Source organism: Euphorbia lathyris, chromosome 5 (assembly GCF_963576675.1).
Source record: "Euphorbia lathyris chromosome 5, ddEupLath1.1, whole genome shotgun sequence".
In the NCBI taxonomy this organism is placed as follows: domain Eukaryota; kingdom Viridiplantae; phylum Streptophyta; class Magnoliopsida; order Malpighiales; family Euphorbiaceae; genus Euphorbia; species Euphorbia lathyris.
The window spans coordinates 73,633,166-73,652,026 of record NC_088914.1 but is presented as its reverse complement, the minus strand read 5'-3'; the positions used below and the strand labels follow the sequence as shown (position 1 = coordinate 73,652,026).

General features: G+C 34.6%; 1 protein-coding gene and 1 long non-coding RNA gene across 3 annotated transcripts; both read right to left on the bottom strand.

Moving 5' to 3' along the window:
• Positions 1-833: 833 nt before the first annotated feature.
• Positions 834-1,608, bottom strand: LOC136228983 (uncharacterized). The gene is made up of 3 exons (XR_010688947.1): positions 1,491-1,608; positions 1,308-1,389; positions 834-1,193 (listed from the first exon to the last, which is right to left on the bottom strand). It is a non-coding gene; the product is annotated as an uncharacterized lncRNA (long non-coding RNA).
• Positions 1,609-15,350: 13,742 nt separating this feature from the next.
• LOC136228655 (F-box protein SKIP2-like) lies at positions 15,351-18,386 on the bottom strand. 2 transcript variants are annotated; one of them, XM_066017099.1, is made up of 3 exons: positions 16,870-18,386; positions 15,730-16,163; positions 15,351-15,623 (listed from the first exon to the last, which is right to left on the bottom strand). In XM_066017099.1, exon 1 carries the CDS (start codon positions 18,371-18,373, stop codon positions 16,892-16,894), a length of 1,482 nt encoding a protein of 493 aa, XP_065873171.1. In that variant the 5' UTR covers positions 18,374-18,386; the 3' UTR covers positions 15,351-15,623; positions 15,730-16,163; positions 16,870-16,891. The 2 variants fall into 2 exon arrangements, with proteins under 2 accessions (XP_065873171.1, XP_065873172.1); XM_066017100.1 differs by having other exon boundaries at positions 15,730-16,030.
• Positions 18,387-18,861: the final 475 nt, after the last annotated feature.

Genomic DNA, 18,861 nt, shown 5'->3' with positions numbered 1-18,861 from the left:
ATGTTTATAGCCGAATCATTATTTTGCAATTTTTTAAGGTCTTCTTCTGACCACTTAGCCTCGCTTTTGACAGTTTTTACACCGTCAATGGTTTCATAGGGAACAAAAGGGCCTTGGACTATAGCTAGCCATGCACTCATACACTACAAGAAATTCACCGTTTCATGACGCACAATAATTGTCACTAAAAGTTGACTTTTGGTCATATTTAATAAAATATGACGAAATTCTATCGTCACAACGATCGTCACTGTATGAGCGTGGTATTTTGTATATGTGACCTTTTTTAGTTTCGTCACCAATAATGTGTTCTTATGTGACAAAAAAATACATGTCATAAAAAAATCAATTTTTATGACGTTTATTTTGTCATCATTAATGAATATTTCTTGTCACTGAAAATTGAGTTTTGTCATGAAATGTTATACCTTAAAATGATGAATTTATATTTTGTCACAAAAATTACACGTTGTGGTGACAAATATTAATATAACACTAAATTTACATATTTTAGTGATGTTATAATTGTCATGAAATCCAAAATTTTGTCATATTTAAATTTAATTGGTCATTGAAAATGAAAAATTGTGACGTTTAATAATTATCATTGTATATATTTTTTTTCTTTCGGCATGTCATTGTACATGTTGATCTTTATATAAATAAAAAAATCATATGGTCAGTATTTATTTAATATTTGAAGTATATATATTTTGTAATTTCTTAAAATTTATTAAAATCATTACAAATGACAATAAAATTGAAATGATAGCAACTATAACAAATAATTAAATTCAAATCTTTATATATAAGCCCAACATGAAAGCCTAATTTTAAATTACATCAATAGCCCATTAAGAAATAATAAGGCATAAAACAACAAAAGGAAATATGTTTTATTCTTCACTTCTTTTCTCCTTCTCTGCTGCCCTCATTTCCTCCCTCTTTTTCCATAGCAAAAAGCTCTCTGCCTTGGAGAAGCTCAGACAAAAATCCAGGAAAGTTGTTTGACTTATTTGAGCAATTCTTCACTTTCTTTTTCTGATTCTTTCTCTTCCTCTTCTCAAAGAAGCAATAGATTTAACCGTTATTGAAACTTATAGTAATATCAATTCATTGTATAACCTCTTATCATCATCAGATTGTAGTACCACAATTGCATATTCCCCTCTCACATTTTAAAGCCAAAAGACCTACAAACATCAAAATCAACAAACAATTAGTTTTGTCCAAATTCCGAATTTCACATGCTAATTTACAATTTCATATAAAAATCAATCATATCTCAACTGCAGTATATTTACTACCTCAATGGAACCTTTTGTCCAAATATCTTCCTTTTTCAGAATTCATGGAAAGGATTTCTCTTAGCCCTTTCATTTAGAGAAGCTAAAATCAAAATAGTGAGAAATAAGAGAAAAAAAAAAGATTAAGAGAAGGAGATAGCAGAAAACAATGAAAAGAAAATGAAAGAGTGAAATATATGTTACCTTTTTCTTCAATTCAAGCAAACCATAGTCAAACCTATAAAATTCAGATAAACAAGAAGAAAGAATGAGATAATGTTAGATATAGAAAGAAGAATAAAAAATTCGTAGGGTTAAGAGATGTATGGTAAAAAGAGATAGAGAGAAGAAAGATGCAACGGAATAGATGGAAGTGATTGGTGATCTAGTTTGGGAGAGGAAAATATGCAGTGGATATTTCAGAACGTGTATGAAACCACCAAAATGAGATGTGGGGAGAGGGAAATCGCATGATCGGCATCGAGGGGGAAGGCTTATGCGGTTAAATTATGTTATGGTTTATTGGACTTTGATTAAATTAATATTTTCCTTTGGCTCAATTAATTGGAGCTTAAATTGTGAAATTATCCTTTAAAAAGAATTGTAAATAATTATATAAAAAAAATTACACAGATATCACAATTTAGTTTATTAATTTACATTAACAACATGGTAAATTTATTTTTATGAAAATATTAATCTATTCAAATATTTAAACAAAACTATAACATTTTCTTAAGATATTAAATAATTGAACATGTCAATTTAGAAAAAACTAATGAACAGTTTTTTTAGATAACATATCAAAATAGGCTTAAGGTTTTTGAAGAAGTATTAATGTAAGCTCCACGTATAAAATAGCATTAATGTAGGCTTAATGTTTAAAAAAGTACCAATTAGGTCTCGATAACGAAATGTGACACGTCATTCACATTATTACGTTAAGTTCTACTTTCTCTCTCACGTACAACTGAAAGAACTTAACGGAGTAATATGAATGACGTGTCACGTTCCGTTATTGAGACCTAAATTATTACTATTTTTTAAACATTAAGTCTATATTAGTGCTATTTTGTACATGTAACCTAAATTAATCTTCCCCAAAAACGTTAGACCTATTTTAGTACCTTATTTTTTTTAATTCAAAGAAATTTTAATAATTATCTAATTTACCCTTAACTCGACATTACTTCAAAAAATAATAATAATGAATTTTTTTTTTCTTTAACCAATTTATCGTCTTATTTAAATTCTCATGTAATGTTAATGTGTATCAATCATAATTTTTGCATTCACGCTTAATCAATAAATCAAAAAAAAAAAAAATTAAGAGTCAAAATATCAATCAAAGTTGGAGTTGAAAAGGTTTATTAAAATAAAATATGTAATATTTTTTTAAGCAAAAAAATGTGATATTATATAATAATAATTTCAATTTTAATATAAACAAATGTTTGTATATATAAAATTGAAAAACCGATGCTAAATTTAGAAACTTACAGTATAACTTAAATTAAATACATCAAATTATAATTACATTCTTTTAATACTTGTATATTAAAAGAATAAGAATCATCATTGAATTTTTTTTTAAAAAAATCATCATCGGAAAAAATAATAATACAATGACAATATAAAATTGTCACCAATTAATATAATGGTGACAATCCTTATATATTGTCATGGAAACGCATTAAACTACGTGATAATATTTTAATAACATCATTATAAAATAAAAATATATAGACATAACATAAGTTGTCATATTCTTTCTATAGTTATGACGAATAAAAATATCATAAAAAGTATTATATACAATGTCAATGATGATATAAAATTGTCATCAATTAACATAATAGTGACAATTTTTATATATTGTCATGAAAATATATTAAATACGTGACAATATTTTAACAACGTCACTATAAAATAAAAATATATGACATAATCTAAGTTATCATCTTCTTTTCAATTGTATTATGACGAATATAGTTCATCATAACAATTATTATATACAATAACAATATACAATTGTCATCAATTATAACAATGATGACGATTATTATATATTGTTATAAAAGCACATTAAAATACGTGATAATCAATGGATAATGTCACCATAAAATTAAATATATGGCATAATCTACACTGTCACGTTCATTTTTATTAAATTATGACGAATAAGAAATGTCATAAAAATATTTGTTTATTACGACGATATAATCGTCACTAATTAATTTTATTTCATCAAGATAAACTTTTCCCTCCAAATTTTTAGTACCAAATTTTGTCTCCCAATTTGTAAGTGACAATGTTTATTTTATCGTCATGAAATCTATTATATAGTGACAAAAATTATATTAATGGAGAAACATATTAAATTTGTCATAAAAAAGGTTAAAAATAATGACAATTTTAAATTTTTGTCATGCTTAAATCATTTTTAATGACGAAATTTTGTGCGTAACAAAAAAATTGTCATAAAAAGGCAATTTTTTTGTAGTGATATTTGTTGCCTGAATGAAGTTTTTCATCCTGTTCTTCCAAAATGTATAATTAGATCCAAAGAACAGAGGAGGCCGACTAATAGATAATCCCTCAAGGAGTATCTGGGTTGTTTGATTTCCTGGAAGGAAACGAGTGCTGTTCTCAGCCATTACAGGGATCAGCTCAAGATAGTTTTATCTTGAATAGTGAGCTGTTAGGCTCTGATACCACTTGTTGGTCCCGTGTAACGTGATACTATTAGTTTCAAGGGGGGGTTAGGAACTAATTAAACCTTTTACTTTAAAGGCTGACTTATTTTGATTTTAATGATTTAACTCAGTTTTAGGTCAGTGCAGCTGAGTGTGTTTTGAGACAGCTTTAGTTAGTTTACTAACTAGAGCTGTTTTAGTTGTGGGTTGGGAAGCAACACTTAAGTCAGTTTCCAACTCAGTACTCGGATTACTCAGCTTCAGCGTGTACAGATTATTTTACTGAGCAATGTTAAGCACGCAACATATACATAAATATATCAAGAGAAAGGGTTAGAAGTTACTCAGCAGACTTATCATGGTTCGGCCTCTCCGCCTACGTCCAGTCCCCAGAATCCTTCCGAGCTTTTTCAATCCTCTACTGAGCTCTTTAAAGGTAGAGCACAAACCTTTTACAATAGCAACTGAGTATGCAAGAGTACCGTCCTCTATTTGTCTACTTAATCCTATCTACCACTGAATATTATAACCGAGTACTCAGCTTCTCTCTACCACTGAGTACTATAACCGAGTACTCAGCTCCTCTAACCTTTTATAGATGATACAAGAATTGTTCTCACTTAATGAAGAACACTTTAGATGAATAAAATCACTCTAGACTTTTACACAATGATTGGAGTTTGGTGTAAGAGCTTGCTTTTTCTTTTCAGACAACTTCTATTTTGGATTTTGCAAATGAATTGACTTGAAGAAGATTTGCTTGTCTGTATAGTTATATAATCCAAGTGATGAATTGGCCTTTTTATAGTGATCTTTGGGGTGCCAATGATTTGAATTCCGACATAGCCGTTGTGGGGAAACGGTCTCCTTTCGTCATCACTTGGTCAGCTTTCAAAGCTGCAGGCCAATCTTGTCTTCTATTTTCGCCAGGAGCCAGGTTTGTCTTCTTTCGTTAGGTTTGTCTTCTAGCAAAAGTCAGATGATCCATGCTCTTTCTCGAAAAAGTCTTTAGGACAGATTTCCGAGGCTTCTGATTTGTTTCAGAATTTTGTCAGACCTTGTCTTCCAAGTTGAAGGATCATTGATGCTGACCTGACGACTACTCAGCTTGACTCAGTGGCTTCGCCTTCAAGCTTTTCTGAAGAAGACATTTTTTTTTCGCAAAGCTCAGTTGCATTCTACTCAGCTTCTGCTGTGTGATTTGCTTTTGCTGACTTTGTCTTGTCTTTCTCTTATAGACTTTCAGTTTCTGTTCTCGTTAGTTAACTTACTCAACATTGAACAAACTTATTAGTACAATTAAATCAAAGCACTTAAATTTAATTGTTTAATTATGGGATTAACTTAAATAATTTTGTCAAATCAAAATCATGTGGAAAGATGTTTCAACAGAAACATCGAATCAAAGGGAAAAAAGGGATATGTGCTTTGAAATTAGATATGAGCAAGGCATATGATAGAGTTGAATGGAGTTTTGTCTTAGATATGATGTTAGTTATGGGTTTCCCATGTCACTGGGTTAATCTGATTCATGGGTGCTTATCATATGTTTCCTATTCTTTCCTTATAAATGGGGTGCCAAAAGGTTATGTTAAACCGAGCAGGGGTCTTCGTCAAGGGGATCCATTTTCACCTTATTTATTTTTGATATGTGCTGAAGGGCTTTCAGTATTGATTAGGAAAACAGTAAATGATAGAGCACTACATGGCATTCGGGTTAGTAATTCTGGACCTGTAATTTCATATCTGTTTTTCACGGATGATTCTGTTATCTTTTTTAGAGCCTCAACAACTGAATGCTTGGTAGTTCGAGACTTGCTACGACTTTATGAACAAGCTTCTGGTCAATGAATAAATTATGAAAAAACTGATATTTGTTTTAGTTCTGGGGTGTCTTCTGAATGTCGGGATAGGTGTGCAAATTATCTAGGTGTTAAAGAGGTGACTTCTTTTAAGAAATATTTGGGTTTACCATCGGCTGTGGGCCGGTCGAAGAAAGTAGTCTTCAGTTTTCTAAAAGAAAGGTTGTCAAAGAAGATTAGTGGTTGGCTTGAAAAATGTCTATCTCAGGGGGTAAGTAAGTTTTAATTAAGTCTGTTACACAGTCAATTCCACAATATATTATGAGTTGTTTCCTGCTTCCTAAAACCTTTTGTGATGAATTGCAACAATTGATGGCTTGTTTCTGGTGGAATCATGATTCTAACTCTAAGCGAATTCATTGGGTTAGTTGGGATAAATTATGTTTATCTAAAGAGGAGGGTGGTCTGGGTTTCAGGAATATATTTGCTTTTAATCTTGCTTTGCTTGTTAAACAAGTTTGGCGACTTTTTAAAAATCCTAATTCACTATGCTCTTTGGTTTTTAAGCATAAATATTACCCACGTCAGGGTCTAATGGAAGCTAAGGTGGGTTATTGTGCTAGTCATGTTTGGTGTAGCCTACTAAAAGCAAGAGATGTCATTATTGATGGAAGTTGTTGGAGAATTGGGGAGGGTCGATCAATTAATATTATGCGATCCCGTTGGGTTCTTGATGTTCCTTGTAATCGAACATTAATTCTTCTCAATGATCTTCCTTCGGAATAGGTTTCTTGTTTGATTGATTTTGACTCTTTCTGTTGGAAAAGAGAGTTAATCAATTTTTGCTTCACTCCTGATGTCACAGAGGCTATTTTATGTATCCCTTTAAGTAAAATGAATATAGAAGACTCTTTATTTTAGTTACATTCTCGAATGGGTGATTATTTAGTAAAATCAGGTTATAAGATTGCTGTTCGTTCGTTACAATTATCTCAATCTGTAGGTTCTTCTTCAATTGTTCACCAATTGTTCTGGAAGTTTCTATGGAATGTAAAAGCACCTGCAAAATTTTTACATACTGTTTGGTGTGCATCGAAAAACATTTTACCAAGTCTTCATAATCTTTCAAAAAAAGGTATTGATTTATGTGCTAGATGTATATTTTGTGGTTGGAATGAGGAGTCTCTAATTCATCTGTTTAAAAATTGTCCAATTACTAAGGTGTACTGGAAAGCTGCTAATCTATCTGTGAAGGTTTATAAAGTATCTGGAACTGATTGCCATGACTGGTTTTCTATGATTTTTAGTATATTATCACGGTCGGAATTGGCGTATTTTTGTGGTTTGATCTGGATGATATGGTATGAGCGGAACCAGGTTTGTCATGGTCGGCTTCGGAAAGGTCCACAATAGGCTTTGGCGTCTGTGTTGTCAACTCTGAATGGGTCTGTTGCTATTGATCTTGTGTACGGTACATGTGTTGATCACGTTTTTTCTAGATAAGGTGTGGCTGGGTCGATCCACTGGTCTCCACCGCTGATTCACCAATATATACTTAATTGTGATGCAGCTTACTCTTGCAGGTCTAATAAGGGCACTTTTGGTTTAGTTGTTCATGATTCTACAGGTTATGTAGCACTATCAGGTGGAGGACCTTTGGGCGTGGTTATCTCTGCCTTACATGCAGAATTATTAGCAATATTATCATCAATTCGTATTGTTCGGGAAGCTGGGTTTAATTCATTTCAGATTGCATCAGATTCTCTATCGGCTATTCGTCTTCTTTGCAAACAAGAAATTATTCATAACTGGATGGGTGTGCTTGTTGATGATATTCTTGAAGAGATAAAGTCATTCTCACATATTGATTTTATTCATGAAAGGCGTCAATCGAATATGGTTGCACATAACCTGGCAGCCTGGGCTATTTCTCTTTCATATGTAGAAATCCTTATTGAGGATTTCCCTTTATGTGTTTTACCTTGTATTCAAAATGATTGTAATTTTTTTGTGTTAATGCAAGTGTTTCTTTTATAAAAAAAAAAAAATTCTAAATTTAAATAGTAATTGATATAATAATTATTTATATAAATATGAACTATTATTAAAAAAAATTAAGTAAAAAGTTTTTTTTTTAATAAAAGTTGGCAAACGTTGCAGGAATTTATACAGGATTCCTGCAACATTTATCCCATTACAAAGTTTTTACCACCGAAATGAAGTAAATAAACAAAAAATATTTATTTATTATGATGCATTGAACACCATAATGGAAATATTTTTAATCATAGATTAAAAACGTTCCTTTGTGAGGAAATAATTCCTAATCATTCTTCTATTGAGAATTATTTCCTTAATTAACACATTTTTTATGGTTATTCCATTGAAGTTGGATTTTATCATGAACTTCTCAAAATTTAATTTAAATTTCTAATAAATGAATCTCTTTAAAATGCTTTAACGTTTTCCATATAAAACAATTTGTGAGCCCATTGACAAAAAATGTTAGGATAAATCATATATGTGGCATCTAAATTTTAACATGTTTCACCTTTTTTATAGGTAAACTTTAATTAATTGTATTGTTATTTTTCTTTTATAATCTCCTCCTCTCCAATTTAAAATATTAGGTATTTCATTAACATGGCAATTTTGAACTCTATTAATGATAATTTATCGTGTGGGCTAGGGCACCACATTATTCATATGTTGTTAACATGTGTTTTTTCAAAAAATAATATGTATAATTGATTAATTATATATTTTTTAATTATTATTTATATAAAATTTTAGAATTTAAAATAAAAGTTCTAGACTCTAAAATATAAACCCTAAATTATAAATCCTAAATATTAAAATATATGGCATATCATCAAATTATTAGCTCGATATACAGATGATGTGGTGCGTCAGACGTATATTAAGATTCTCTTATTCATGTGCTAGAAGCACGTCTTAATACTCTTAATTCCTCACTCTTCCTTTTTGCTTTTCTATATTTCTTCGTTGTCATTTTTAATGGCGGAGTTAGAAATTTAAATGTATAAATACAAAATATAAAATATTTTTACTTTTATTTTTTCAATAATCAGACCGAGACTCCTACAATCTAAGTGAAAAAATATTGGAAAAATGAGTTTAACTGATGAATTTATGTTAAGACGTTTTTATTTGTTATTAACAATATTAATTCATGTTTAATTGACGAATTAATATTTAGATGTTTAGAGTGTTTGATACAAACAGAAAAATACTGCAAAAAATTTATTTTCCTCCATATTCTTTCTTTCTATTCTTGACCTTCATGTTCTTAGCTTTCAGTGATAATCATCTATACAACGGTTAGAGGTTGCACGATTTTGTTATATCGTGAGAGACGATTACCAACAACAACAAAAATCTATCTTATGGAGTCTGATTTAATCAGACCTCAGATTTCTCTTCTTCATTTCATCCAGTTCAACAGAATGTTGATTATATCCAGTGTATTGTAATTTTATTATTTCTATAATTTCAATTTAATAAATTATTATTATTCTTCCTGCTTCCGTTTTTTTATTGATTAAGACACATTTTTTTACTTTCCTATAAGAGGTGGACAATATTACCCTAACTCTAAATTACCTTGACTAACCAATTATCATAGAGGATAAGGTAGATGATGCTACTGCATTCAATGCAGTTGAGGAATGGAAGCACTCTGGCTTTCTTTACTGAAATTACATTTTAAACGGCTTGACTAATACACTTTACAATGTTTATAATGTAAAGAAAACAACAAACGAACTTTGGAAATCTCTAGACCATAAGTATAAATCAAAGGATGCATGTGCTAAGAAAATTTTAGTTAGCAATTCTTGAATTTTGTCATGGTAGATTCCAAAATCTTGCAAATCAAGTGTAGGAACTTCAGCTTATTATCCATGAAATCCATATTGAACGGATGGTGACAAGTGAATCTTTTCAAGCGTCTGTAATAATAGAAGAATTACCAGTTGGATAGAAAAACTTCAAAAAAATACCTTAAGCATCAATAAAAGGAAATGAATGTTGAAGACCTTATTGTTAGCCTCCATATTAAAGAAGATAACAAAGGCTTGGAGAGAAAAGTCTCCCAAGTTGCCAGCCAAGATATGGCTAGGACCAATATGGTGCATGAAAGACTATAAGAAAGAAAGCGGACTCAATATGACGAGCCAACCTAGGGCCTCCTATTTATGGGGGTGTCCGATTCAAACGATTCAATTTTTTTTTTTTTATAAAATCCAAAAACTTATTTCAATTACAATTTTAGATCTCAATTGTTAAAAATTATCCTCATAAATAATTATTGTTTAATATCTGAATTTACTAATAATCATATATATAAAACAAAATACACCCTTGATAGGACCATTTTAGTCTTATTACTTTCTATCTTATTCTATGTAATTTGGAAAAATTTGGTCAGTTCGTGTGTACTTCTTTGTTTTTGAATCTCTTCACAATGTTAAGCATTAATTTAGTATTAAATTGATCAATCAGTTCATATCCTAATGAAATTGCAAAAGGTTCAGATCCTGATGGTTTAGAAAGAAATTAAGAAAGAAGAGAGAGACAAGAGAGATAGAAAAATAGGAGAGAGAAATGAGAAGAAAAATAAAAAATAAAAAATAAAAAAGAGATGGAGAAGATGATGTAATTGATTTTTATTTTTTATTTTGGGGTTTGTTTGTGATAGTTAGATAATAAGGAGAGTTAATTTATAAAATAAATAAATATAAGGACTAAATTAACTCTTTTCCATTTGACTTTTAACACTGTTAGTCAATTTGGTATGTGTTTGCTAACGAATGAACCTCAAGGTACTATTTTTCAAACTTTTAAACCACATGGGTGTTGTTCGAAAACAGGTGTAACCACATGGTTTGTTTTTGTACTTTTCTCTCTCTATATAGTTTGCCCCACCATCTATGAATCCTGATCAGTCCCTGATTGTTGTTAGAAGCAGCAAGAAAACATCCGCAGCATGAGCCAAGTCAAATGCCCAACGGGCCCGACGGAAGGGACAAGGGGCAAGCATGTCATTTTACCATGTCTCGGGACTATGCGAGACAACCAAAATCATTAGGCATGTGAATAGGCAGCAATGGGGGCAGCGACAACTAGGCAGTGACCAAGTGCTATCGGGGCAAGAGGAGTGCCCTTCTATAGTGTGGCTTAGACCAAGTCTTTGGCCAGGGGTAGTGGACATTCAAATGTTCCATTCACCACTCGTCCACTACGGGAGCTACACAAGTCCAATTAGTACAAAACTTTGTAGGATGGTTTAATATGTTATTTAGAGCCTATGGAACAAAGATTGTGAGGGGAAATATTTCTATGTTGGAAGAATTGGCTAGAGGCTAAGTTGCGGGCCCGACAGAATCAGCTAGCCAGCAACAACGAGCCCGCATGGGGAGAGCATGCCATCAGAACCTCCAGATGTAATTTCCAGCGAAAGCAAGTCTCCAAATAGGTAAAGGATACTCTAATTAACCCTAATGATGCATCAGGAAGGTGCCAAGAAAGATCCAAGAGTTCCCTTTTGTGAAGGGAAGCTTCCTAAGTCAACTAATCAACTAGAGTAAACTTGGACTTTGAATAGTTGATTTGAGTATGAGCTGATTTCTGGAGTAAATCATACCCCTTTGATTGTTTTGATTCCAACCTTTAATTTCTAATAAGGTAGTCTATAAATAGAGGTTAGACATTTCATTTGTAATAGTGGAGTAAGCAAGTAGGCAAAAGTTGAGAGTGATATTCCAACAACCTTCACTTATGTAACTTGTGTAGAGCATTCTTTTTTTTATATCAATAAGAGATATAAAATGACCGTTCTCAAAATACTTTGTGCAACGCTTTTAAGTCTTCCTCTGCAACACAGTTATTTATTATATTCTGCTGCATTTTGTTCTTGCTACATTACATTGTTCGAGCAAGTTCGAGTTGAGGCTGCCTAGCATTTCTGGAAAAACTGCTAGTGCCACACGGGGTTCAATGATTGTGAGAATTCCGCTCGTGACAGTTTGTATCAGAGCCCAGTTGCGAGCCAGAGGTTGGCGAGATTGAAATTGCGGGACAGAATTTAGCGACAGGCTGCTAACAAATTTCTAACAGATTTGCACAATGGCAGGATCAAGTGATGAGGTCGTGACTATAATTCAAGCAGAGCAAAAGAAGGTTAGACGCGGCAGATCCAAATCAAGAGATGTTCTGGTCGAGTTCGACAATAGGCTGACAAAGCGTGAACTTGCCGTAGCGAGAGCCTTGAGAAGTTTGAAGAAGTAGACACATGGCGTGAGATTGAGAAACGGACGAGATTGAGGCACATGAGACATCAGGGCAGTTTGCGAGAATATGTGAAACAATTTTCTGAGATTCTGCTAGAATTGCCAAGCTATTCGCGAGATGAGGCCTACTATATGTTCATCGACGGGCTACAACAGTGGGCAAGATTGGAAGTTCAAAGGAGGAGTGCCAAAGATCTTTCCTCGGCTATTGTTATTGCCGATTTGCTGGCGGAGTTTGACAAGTCAGAGAGACATGCAACCGACTAAGAAAAGCTGTCGAACAACACAAGTGGCACAGATAAGGCTGGTGAATTTTCCAAAGCCACTAGTTAAATCCAAGAGAGTCGCAAGCACCCAAAGGGAAAGAAGTATAGAATGTACCAAATGGCCAACAACAACTGAAGTGTTACTTTTGTGAGGAGCCTCACCGGGCTAGAGAATGTCTGAAGAAACATAGCAAGATGTTCGCATTAGTCCACGAGATCGAGGAGCAAGAGCGGGAACCAGAACCGGAGAAGGAGCTTCATATGGGGTTGCTCCAACTCTTAAATGCCATCAAGAAGGTAGACATACCGCAGAAGCCGGAGCACAGGGTCGTATGATCGTCAATGTAACAGTGGGTCAGCAAGAAGCAAAAGCACTTTTGGACACGGGAGCACAACACAAATTTCTCGACATGAAAAAGGCACAGAGGTTGGGCGTTCAGTTCTAAAAGGGGTCGGGTTGGCTCAAAGCGGTGAATTCCGAGGCAATACCGATTCACAGTGTGGCAGAAAATGTTCCGATCAAGCTTGGTACGTGGACAAGATATGTGAAATTTTCCATTATGACGATGGATGGCATCCTAATGGTTCTTGGCATGAGGTTTTTCGACAGCGTCCAGATTATGCTTGTTCCGTTCATGAATATAGTGTGCATTATGGACAAGGAGAACGTCAGCATGGCACCGTTAATTCGAGAAAAGGAGAGACAAGCCAAGCATAGTGGGTTAATGCAGCTGTTATCAGGGCTATGGAGGGTCAATATTCCAGCAAATCCAACGGGGCAGCAGCCCCTAGAAAAATGGGAAAGCAGTACGACCAACACAGCCAACAGGGCCAACGGGTTGACCAAGGCAGCGAGCAACACGAGTGGCAAGGGCGTCACTCAACCGGATGATCTTCCGACAGCAAGCATAACCGAAGATGGGGTGCAAGTTCCGAGGGTCAAGAGAAGATGGGCAAGATGGAGAAAGGCTTCCCAGTCAGACCTTGTAGAGGTACAATTGCCAAGCGGGGGAAAATCCAATAACATGCCACGGAGGCACAAACCGGGTAAAATCTCCAAAGGACTAACCAACAGCGGGGGAAAGACGGTGGCCAAACCACAAGACGCAATAAGGGCATTTCCGATTTAAGTGGGAGAGAATGTCACAAGTGGCTAGAAAACATCCGTAGCACGAGCCAAGTCAAATGCCCAACGAGCCCAACGGAAAGGACAAGGGACAAGTAGGTCATTTTACCATGTCTTAGGACTAGGCAAGACAACCAAAATCACTAGGCATTTGAGTAAACAGCAATAGGGGTGGAGGCAACCAGGCAGCAGCCAAGTGATATCGGGGCAAAAGGAGTGTCCCCCCTATAGTGTGGCTTATATCGAGTCTGCAGCCAGGGGCAGTGGACATTCAAATGTTTCATTCACGACTCGTCCACTACGGGAGCTACACAAGTCCAATTGGTACGAAACTTTGCACGATGGTTTAATATGTTATTTAGAGCTTATAGAACAAGGATTATGTGGGGAAATATTTCTATGCTGGAAGAATTGGCTAGAGCCTAAGTTACGGGCCCGACAGAATCAACCAGCTAGCAACAACGGGCCCGTGCGGGGACAACACGCCAGTAGAACCTCCAAATGTAATTTCCAGCGAAAGCAAGTCTCTAAATGGGTAAAGAAGACTCTAATTAACCCTAATGATGAAGGGGGAAGGTTCCAAGAAAGACCCAAGAGTTCTCCTTTATGAGGGGAAACTTCCTAAGTCAACTAGTCAACTAGAGTAGACTTCGACTTTGAATAGTTGACTTAAGTATGGGCTGATTTCTAGAGTAAATCACAGACCTTTTATTGTTTTGAACCTAACCTTTAATTTCTGGCAAGGTAGTCTATAAGTAGAGGTTAGGCATTTCATTTGTAATAGTGGAGTAAGCAAGTAGGCAAAGGTTGAGAGAGATATTCCAGCAACCTTCATTTGTGTAAATTGTGTAGAGCATTCTTTTTAGGGCAAAGTACGGAAAAAAAAAACCTTATTTGTAAATAGAGATCCGTGGTTTAAAAGTTTGCAAATAGATGTATGTGGTATGTTTTTTTTCAAAACAAAATATTTAAAATTAAACTTTTAAGTAATTGATACTAATTAAGAGCATTTTTTTAATTAAACTTTTAAAACACATATCCCAAAATTAAATTTACAACTTTATAAAATGAACTTAAATATCAATTTAGTTCATAAACTGTCAGATTAGTAAAAAACGTTAAATTCCACCATATTATTTATTGTTTCGATTTAGATGTTTTTTTTTTCGGTGGTTGTGTTTTGTTGATATGTAAGAATAATTTTTTTAAGATAAAAATGTCTTTGGTTGTAATTAGAACTTAACTATATAATTATAATACTTTGTTTTGTAAATAAAATATAGCACAACCTTTATTTGTAAATTTTTAAATCACATGCCTCTATTTGCAAATTGGGCAAACCACAAACTTTTTTCGTACTTTTCCCTTCTTTTTATGAATAAGAGATATAAATTGACTGTTCTCAAAATACTAATTGCAACACTTTTAAATCTTCCGTTGCAACACAGTTATTTATTCTATTATGTCGTGTTCCATCATTCGAGCAAGTATTTCCGGCAGAACTGTTAGTGCCGCACGGGGTTCAGTGATCGTGAGAATTCCGCCCGTGACATTGTGTGCTCAAGGCTTCTTGTGCGAAAGTTGAGGGTAAATAGCCTAATTGGTCCATGTGGACAAATGTGATTATCATTATGATATCAGCAAGAATCAGCAAGCTTGGTTGGGCAAAGGTTTTCTACTTAGCTTATCTAACACATGGACTAAGGCCCAACCCGCCTATCAAACAGGCAAGTTCCATTGCTTGCCAGTTTTTTTCCTTACTACCTAGTATGCACGCACACCAATAAAACCAATGTGGTGGACCAAATTCATCTCAAATCTAGAAATAGTTTGAAGATTACGTAACTAGAAAAATATTTTGCAAAATGACCATAAATATATAAATATCCCAATGATACTGTCTTATAAAAATATAATCGAAAATTGTGGAGAATGAAAAGAGAAATTTCAACCACAAAGATGAGTCAAGTTCATTGCATCACTAAAAGCTTTTCTAGAGCAAGTATTCTCAACAAATCATATGTAAAGAAACAAAAAACAAATACTAAACCTTGACTTGGATCGTAAATTTCTCACGGAAGACTGAAGAGACTATGCAGTTCTTTGCTGGGAACTTCAAGTGATCTACCTTTAGAGCTATCAACAATAAATAAATTCAAAGAAAAAGAAAGTATTAGGGCATCACCAAATACGAAATACGATAACAAATAGCAAGGTTCTACTAAAACGCGAAAACAAGTACCTCAATGAGCAAATACTTGACATACTGATATTTGTGTCTGCTAATGAATAAGACACTCCATATTAATAATAGCTAAAGTAATTCCAACGCTGCAATTGGTTTGAAAGGATTTACTTGTATGTATGAGAACTCGCCTCGCCTCGCCTCGCCTGCTCGGGGTTTCTGTCTAATGCTCAAATGTATAAATCTCTCCACCCCAAAAATTGTAGGGAAACAGCAGGGCCAGCTTAGTTAGAAGTCCATATCCTAACCTCTGAATTGCATCTTGCTTTCTTTGTGGAAGCTAGCACACCCAATGGCACTGTTCATTTGCAGAATAGGTAGCATCCCAAGGGGAATAAAACAAACATAAGGGCGAGCTGAAACTAATCCTCCTCCAGTAAATGGAAGATTATCTTAAAGCCGTTCAAGTTAGACATAAGAGTGATGAAAATCTGAAACAAGAAATCAAAACAACACAACGGCTAAAGTTCCAAACACTTAAAACGATCTTAACGTAGAATCTCTAATAGAGTATAGAGATAGTAGCCATAACAGTTCTATTACACACATTAATAGTAACAGACGCCATCTTTTCCAAAGTAATCAACCCATGTAGGCAGTCAGAAAATAGCCAGTTCTATATTTAGAGCAACAAATAAGTTTTAAAAAAATTGAAAAGCTCAAAAGAAATTACTTTGCAAACATGCCTCTCGAAACCATTAAAGCTTGAGCAATGGTTAAGGATAATGCAAATCCAAAAATGCCTAAAACCACTAATTAAACAAAGCCAAAACAAGGATAGATGCATGACTTACGAGTACAGTTACCAGTTACCGACTATGAATATAACAAGAGGAAAAGCATAAGTGCAAAAAAACCATGATTGCAATGGGATTTCAACTATAAGAATAACAACAATAAGAATGACATGAGTACTATCATCAAATGGAAGATGCATTCCACAGTCATAGGTAATCAACAGGACAACAATCTAACATGGCAGAGGGCGGATGCATTTACAGTTATGAAGCAATGATGTGCCGGAAATCTCACATGTTTTTTGTCAATTGTGCTATCAATGTACAGTAATCAAAAGGGAGGGAAACAAAGAAGATAAAAGGGGAAAAACATGGTATGGCAAGAATTTGAGCTGCTCACATCTTCATTGCTTGAGACCCTGCTAAATGGATCCTACTAGACTCCTGCCCGCTAATCTTCCTTTGCTAATTGAGGGACAATCTATTATTGCAGCAACTTGACTACCCATCACAGGAATCTCCAACCCACCCCTCTCTTGAAATCCATCAAAATTCACAACAAGTGATGCTTTTCGTTTCTGTAGCCAATTCATAACTTCATTGCTCACTCTTCTGCATTTTTTGACTTTCACCTTCATCAAATTGGGAAGTCCTCGACCAATTGCTTCAATGGCAATATCAGAAATATTGCAACGATTTATACAAAACTTCTTCAAAGCAACGCATTTTAGTGCAATGCAAGCAATTTCCCGATCACCAATGGTTCTACTTCCACGAAGTGCTATTCTCTCTAGGTCCTGGCAATTTGAAGCAATGGCTTCAATGCTCAAATAGGTGGCCCTAACACCAATCAAAACTAGCTGTTGCAAATTAGGGAATTTCTCAGCTACAGCAATCAAACCCTCATCTCCAATCCTGTTGGTCCCCCATCCATCTATGTGAAGCTTCTTCAGTAGCTTGCAATTCTCTGCCACCATAATAAGCTGTACATTGGTAAATTCAGTGGTTTTCACAATATGCAAAATCTCCAAATTCACCCATTTTGAAAAGGCAGCAAATCCAATATCGTTCACGTGAATCCTCTCCAAGTGAACATCAATCAGAAAATTGTTTTCATTTCCGGTAATTTCAAGTATTTTATCATAGTTAAACAAACACTGAATAATTTTCAAGGTTCTTAGCTTTTTAGCTCCGATCACTAGCGGTTCAAAAGACTGACAGCTAAACAGCTCCTTCAAGGTTAATGATTTCAAAGACGAACCTGCAGCCCCAGGCCCGATCTGCTCAGCTCCGTCCCGGATGCCTCGAAGCTGCTTAATAGACAGCTCCTCCAGAGCCGAGCAGTAATATAGCACCGCGTTGAGGCCTTTATTGCCGAAATCGCACGAGCCACACGACAGCTTTTTCAAGTCCCTACAATTTTCAGCAAACGCTGCCATACCGTCATCGGAGATTTCGCGGCAGCCACGGAGCTTAAGCCGCTCCAGTTTCCGGCAACGGATCGAGATCATGACGAACGCTTCGTCGTTCAAACTCATGGACTCGTGGCAATGTAATGCGAGTTCGGTGACTGAGTCAAACCTCGTGAACAGCGAGGGAATATAGGAGAATATCTCCGCCTTTGCGTCCAAGGATAGACAGTAGCGGCTACATCCGTCGACGAAAAACCACCGCCGGCTGACCAAAGAGCACATTTTTCTGTCCGTAGCAGATAAGAATTGAAAAATGTAAGACAAACACTCATCGGGAATAACGTCCGTGCAGTCAACATCAGTAGTTATTTCCCCGACGCGGCCGCCGGATTCGCTAGAAACTACCGCCGGTGTTAAGAACCGAGAACTGGAAGAATTCGCGGCGGAAGAAGACTGGTCCATTAGGAAATTAAAAAACACGCCACCAAACATAAAATCAAAATAGTTGAAAGAAGTTAGCACAACTATATATATACACACACACATTGAGATTAGCAGTATGTCCTCATTTTTTTTCAATTAATTCAATTTATTATCAATGGAGATTAGCAATATGTCCATATTTTTTTCAATAAAAGGTTAATTACAAATAACTACCCTGTGATTTGGCCGATTTGCGATGTGGCATCTGTGGTATTTTTTTTTCCAAACACAACCTTATGGTTGTAAAATTTTACATGTTTTTTTAGGGAAAAGTACAAAAATAAACCTTGTGGTTACACCCATTTTCAAACAACACCCATGTGGTTTAAAAGTTTGCAAAGGAGAAGAAAAATAAAAAATTAAAGAGAGATAAAGAAGATGGTTTAATTGATTTTTATTTTTTATTTTGAGGTTTGTTGGTGATAATTAGATAATAATGAGGTTAATTTATAAAAATAAATAAGTATAATGACCAAATTAACTCTTTTTTCTTTGAC

What these genes read in the sequence shown, in the direction of transcription:
- LOC136228655 (XM_066017099.1), bottom strand. Translation starts at nt 18,373, where the DNA reads ATGTTTGGTGGCGTGTTTTTTAATTTCCTAATGGACCAGTCTTCTTCC.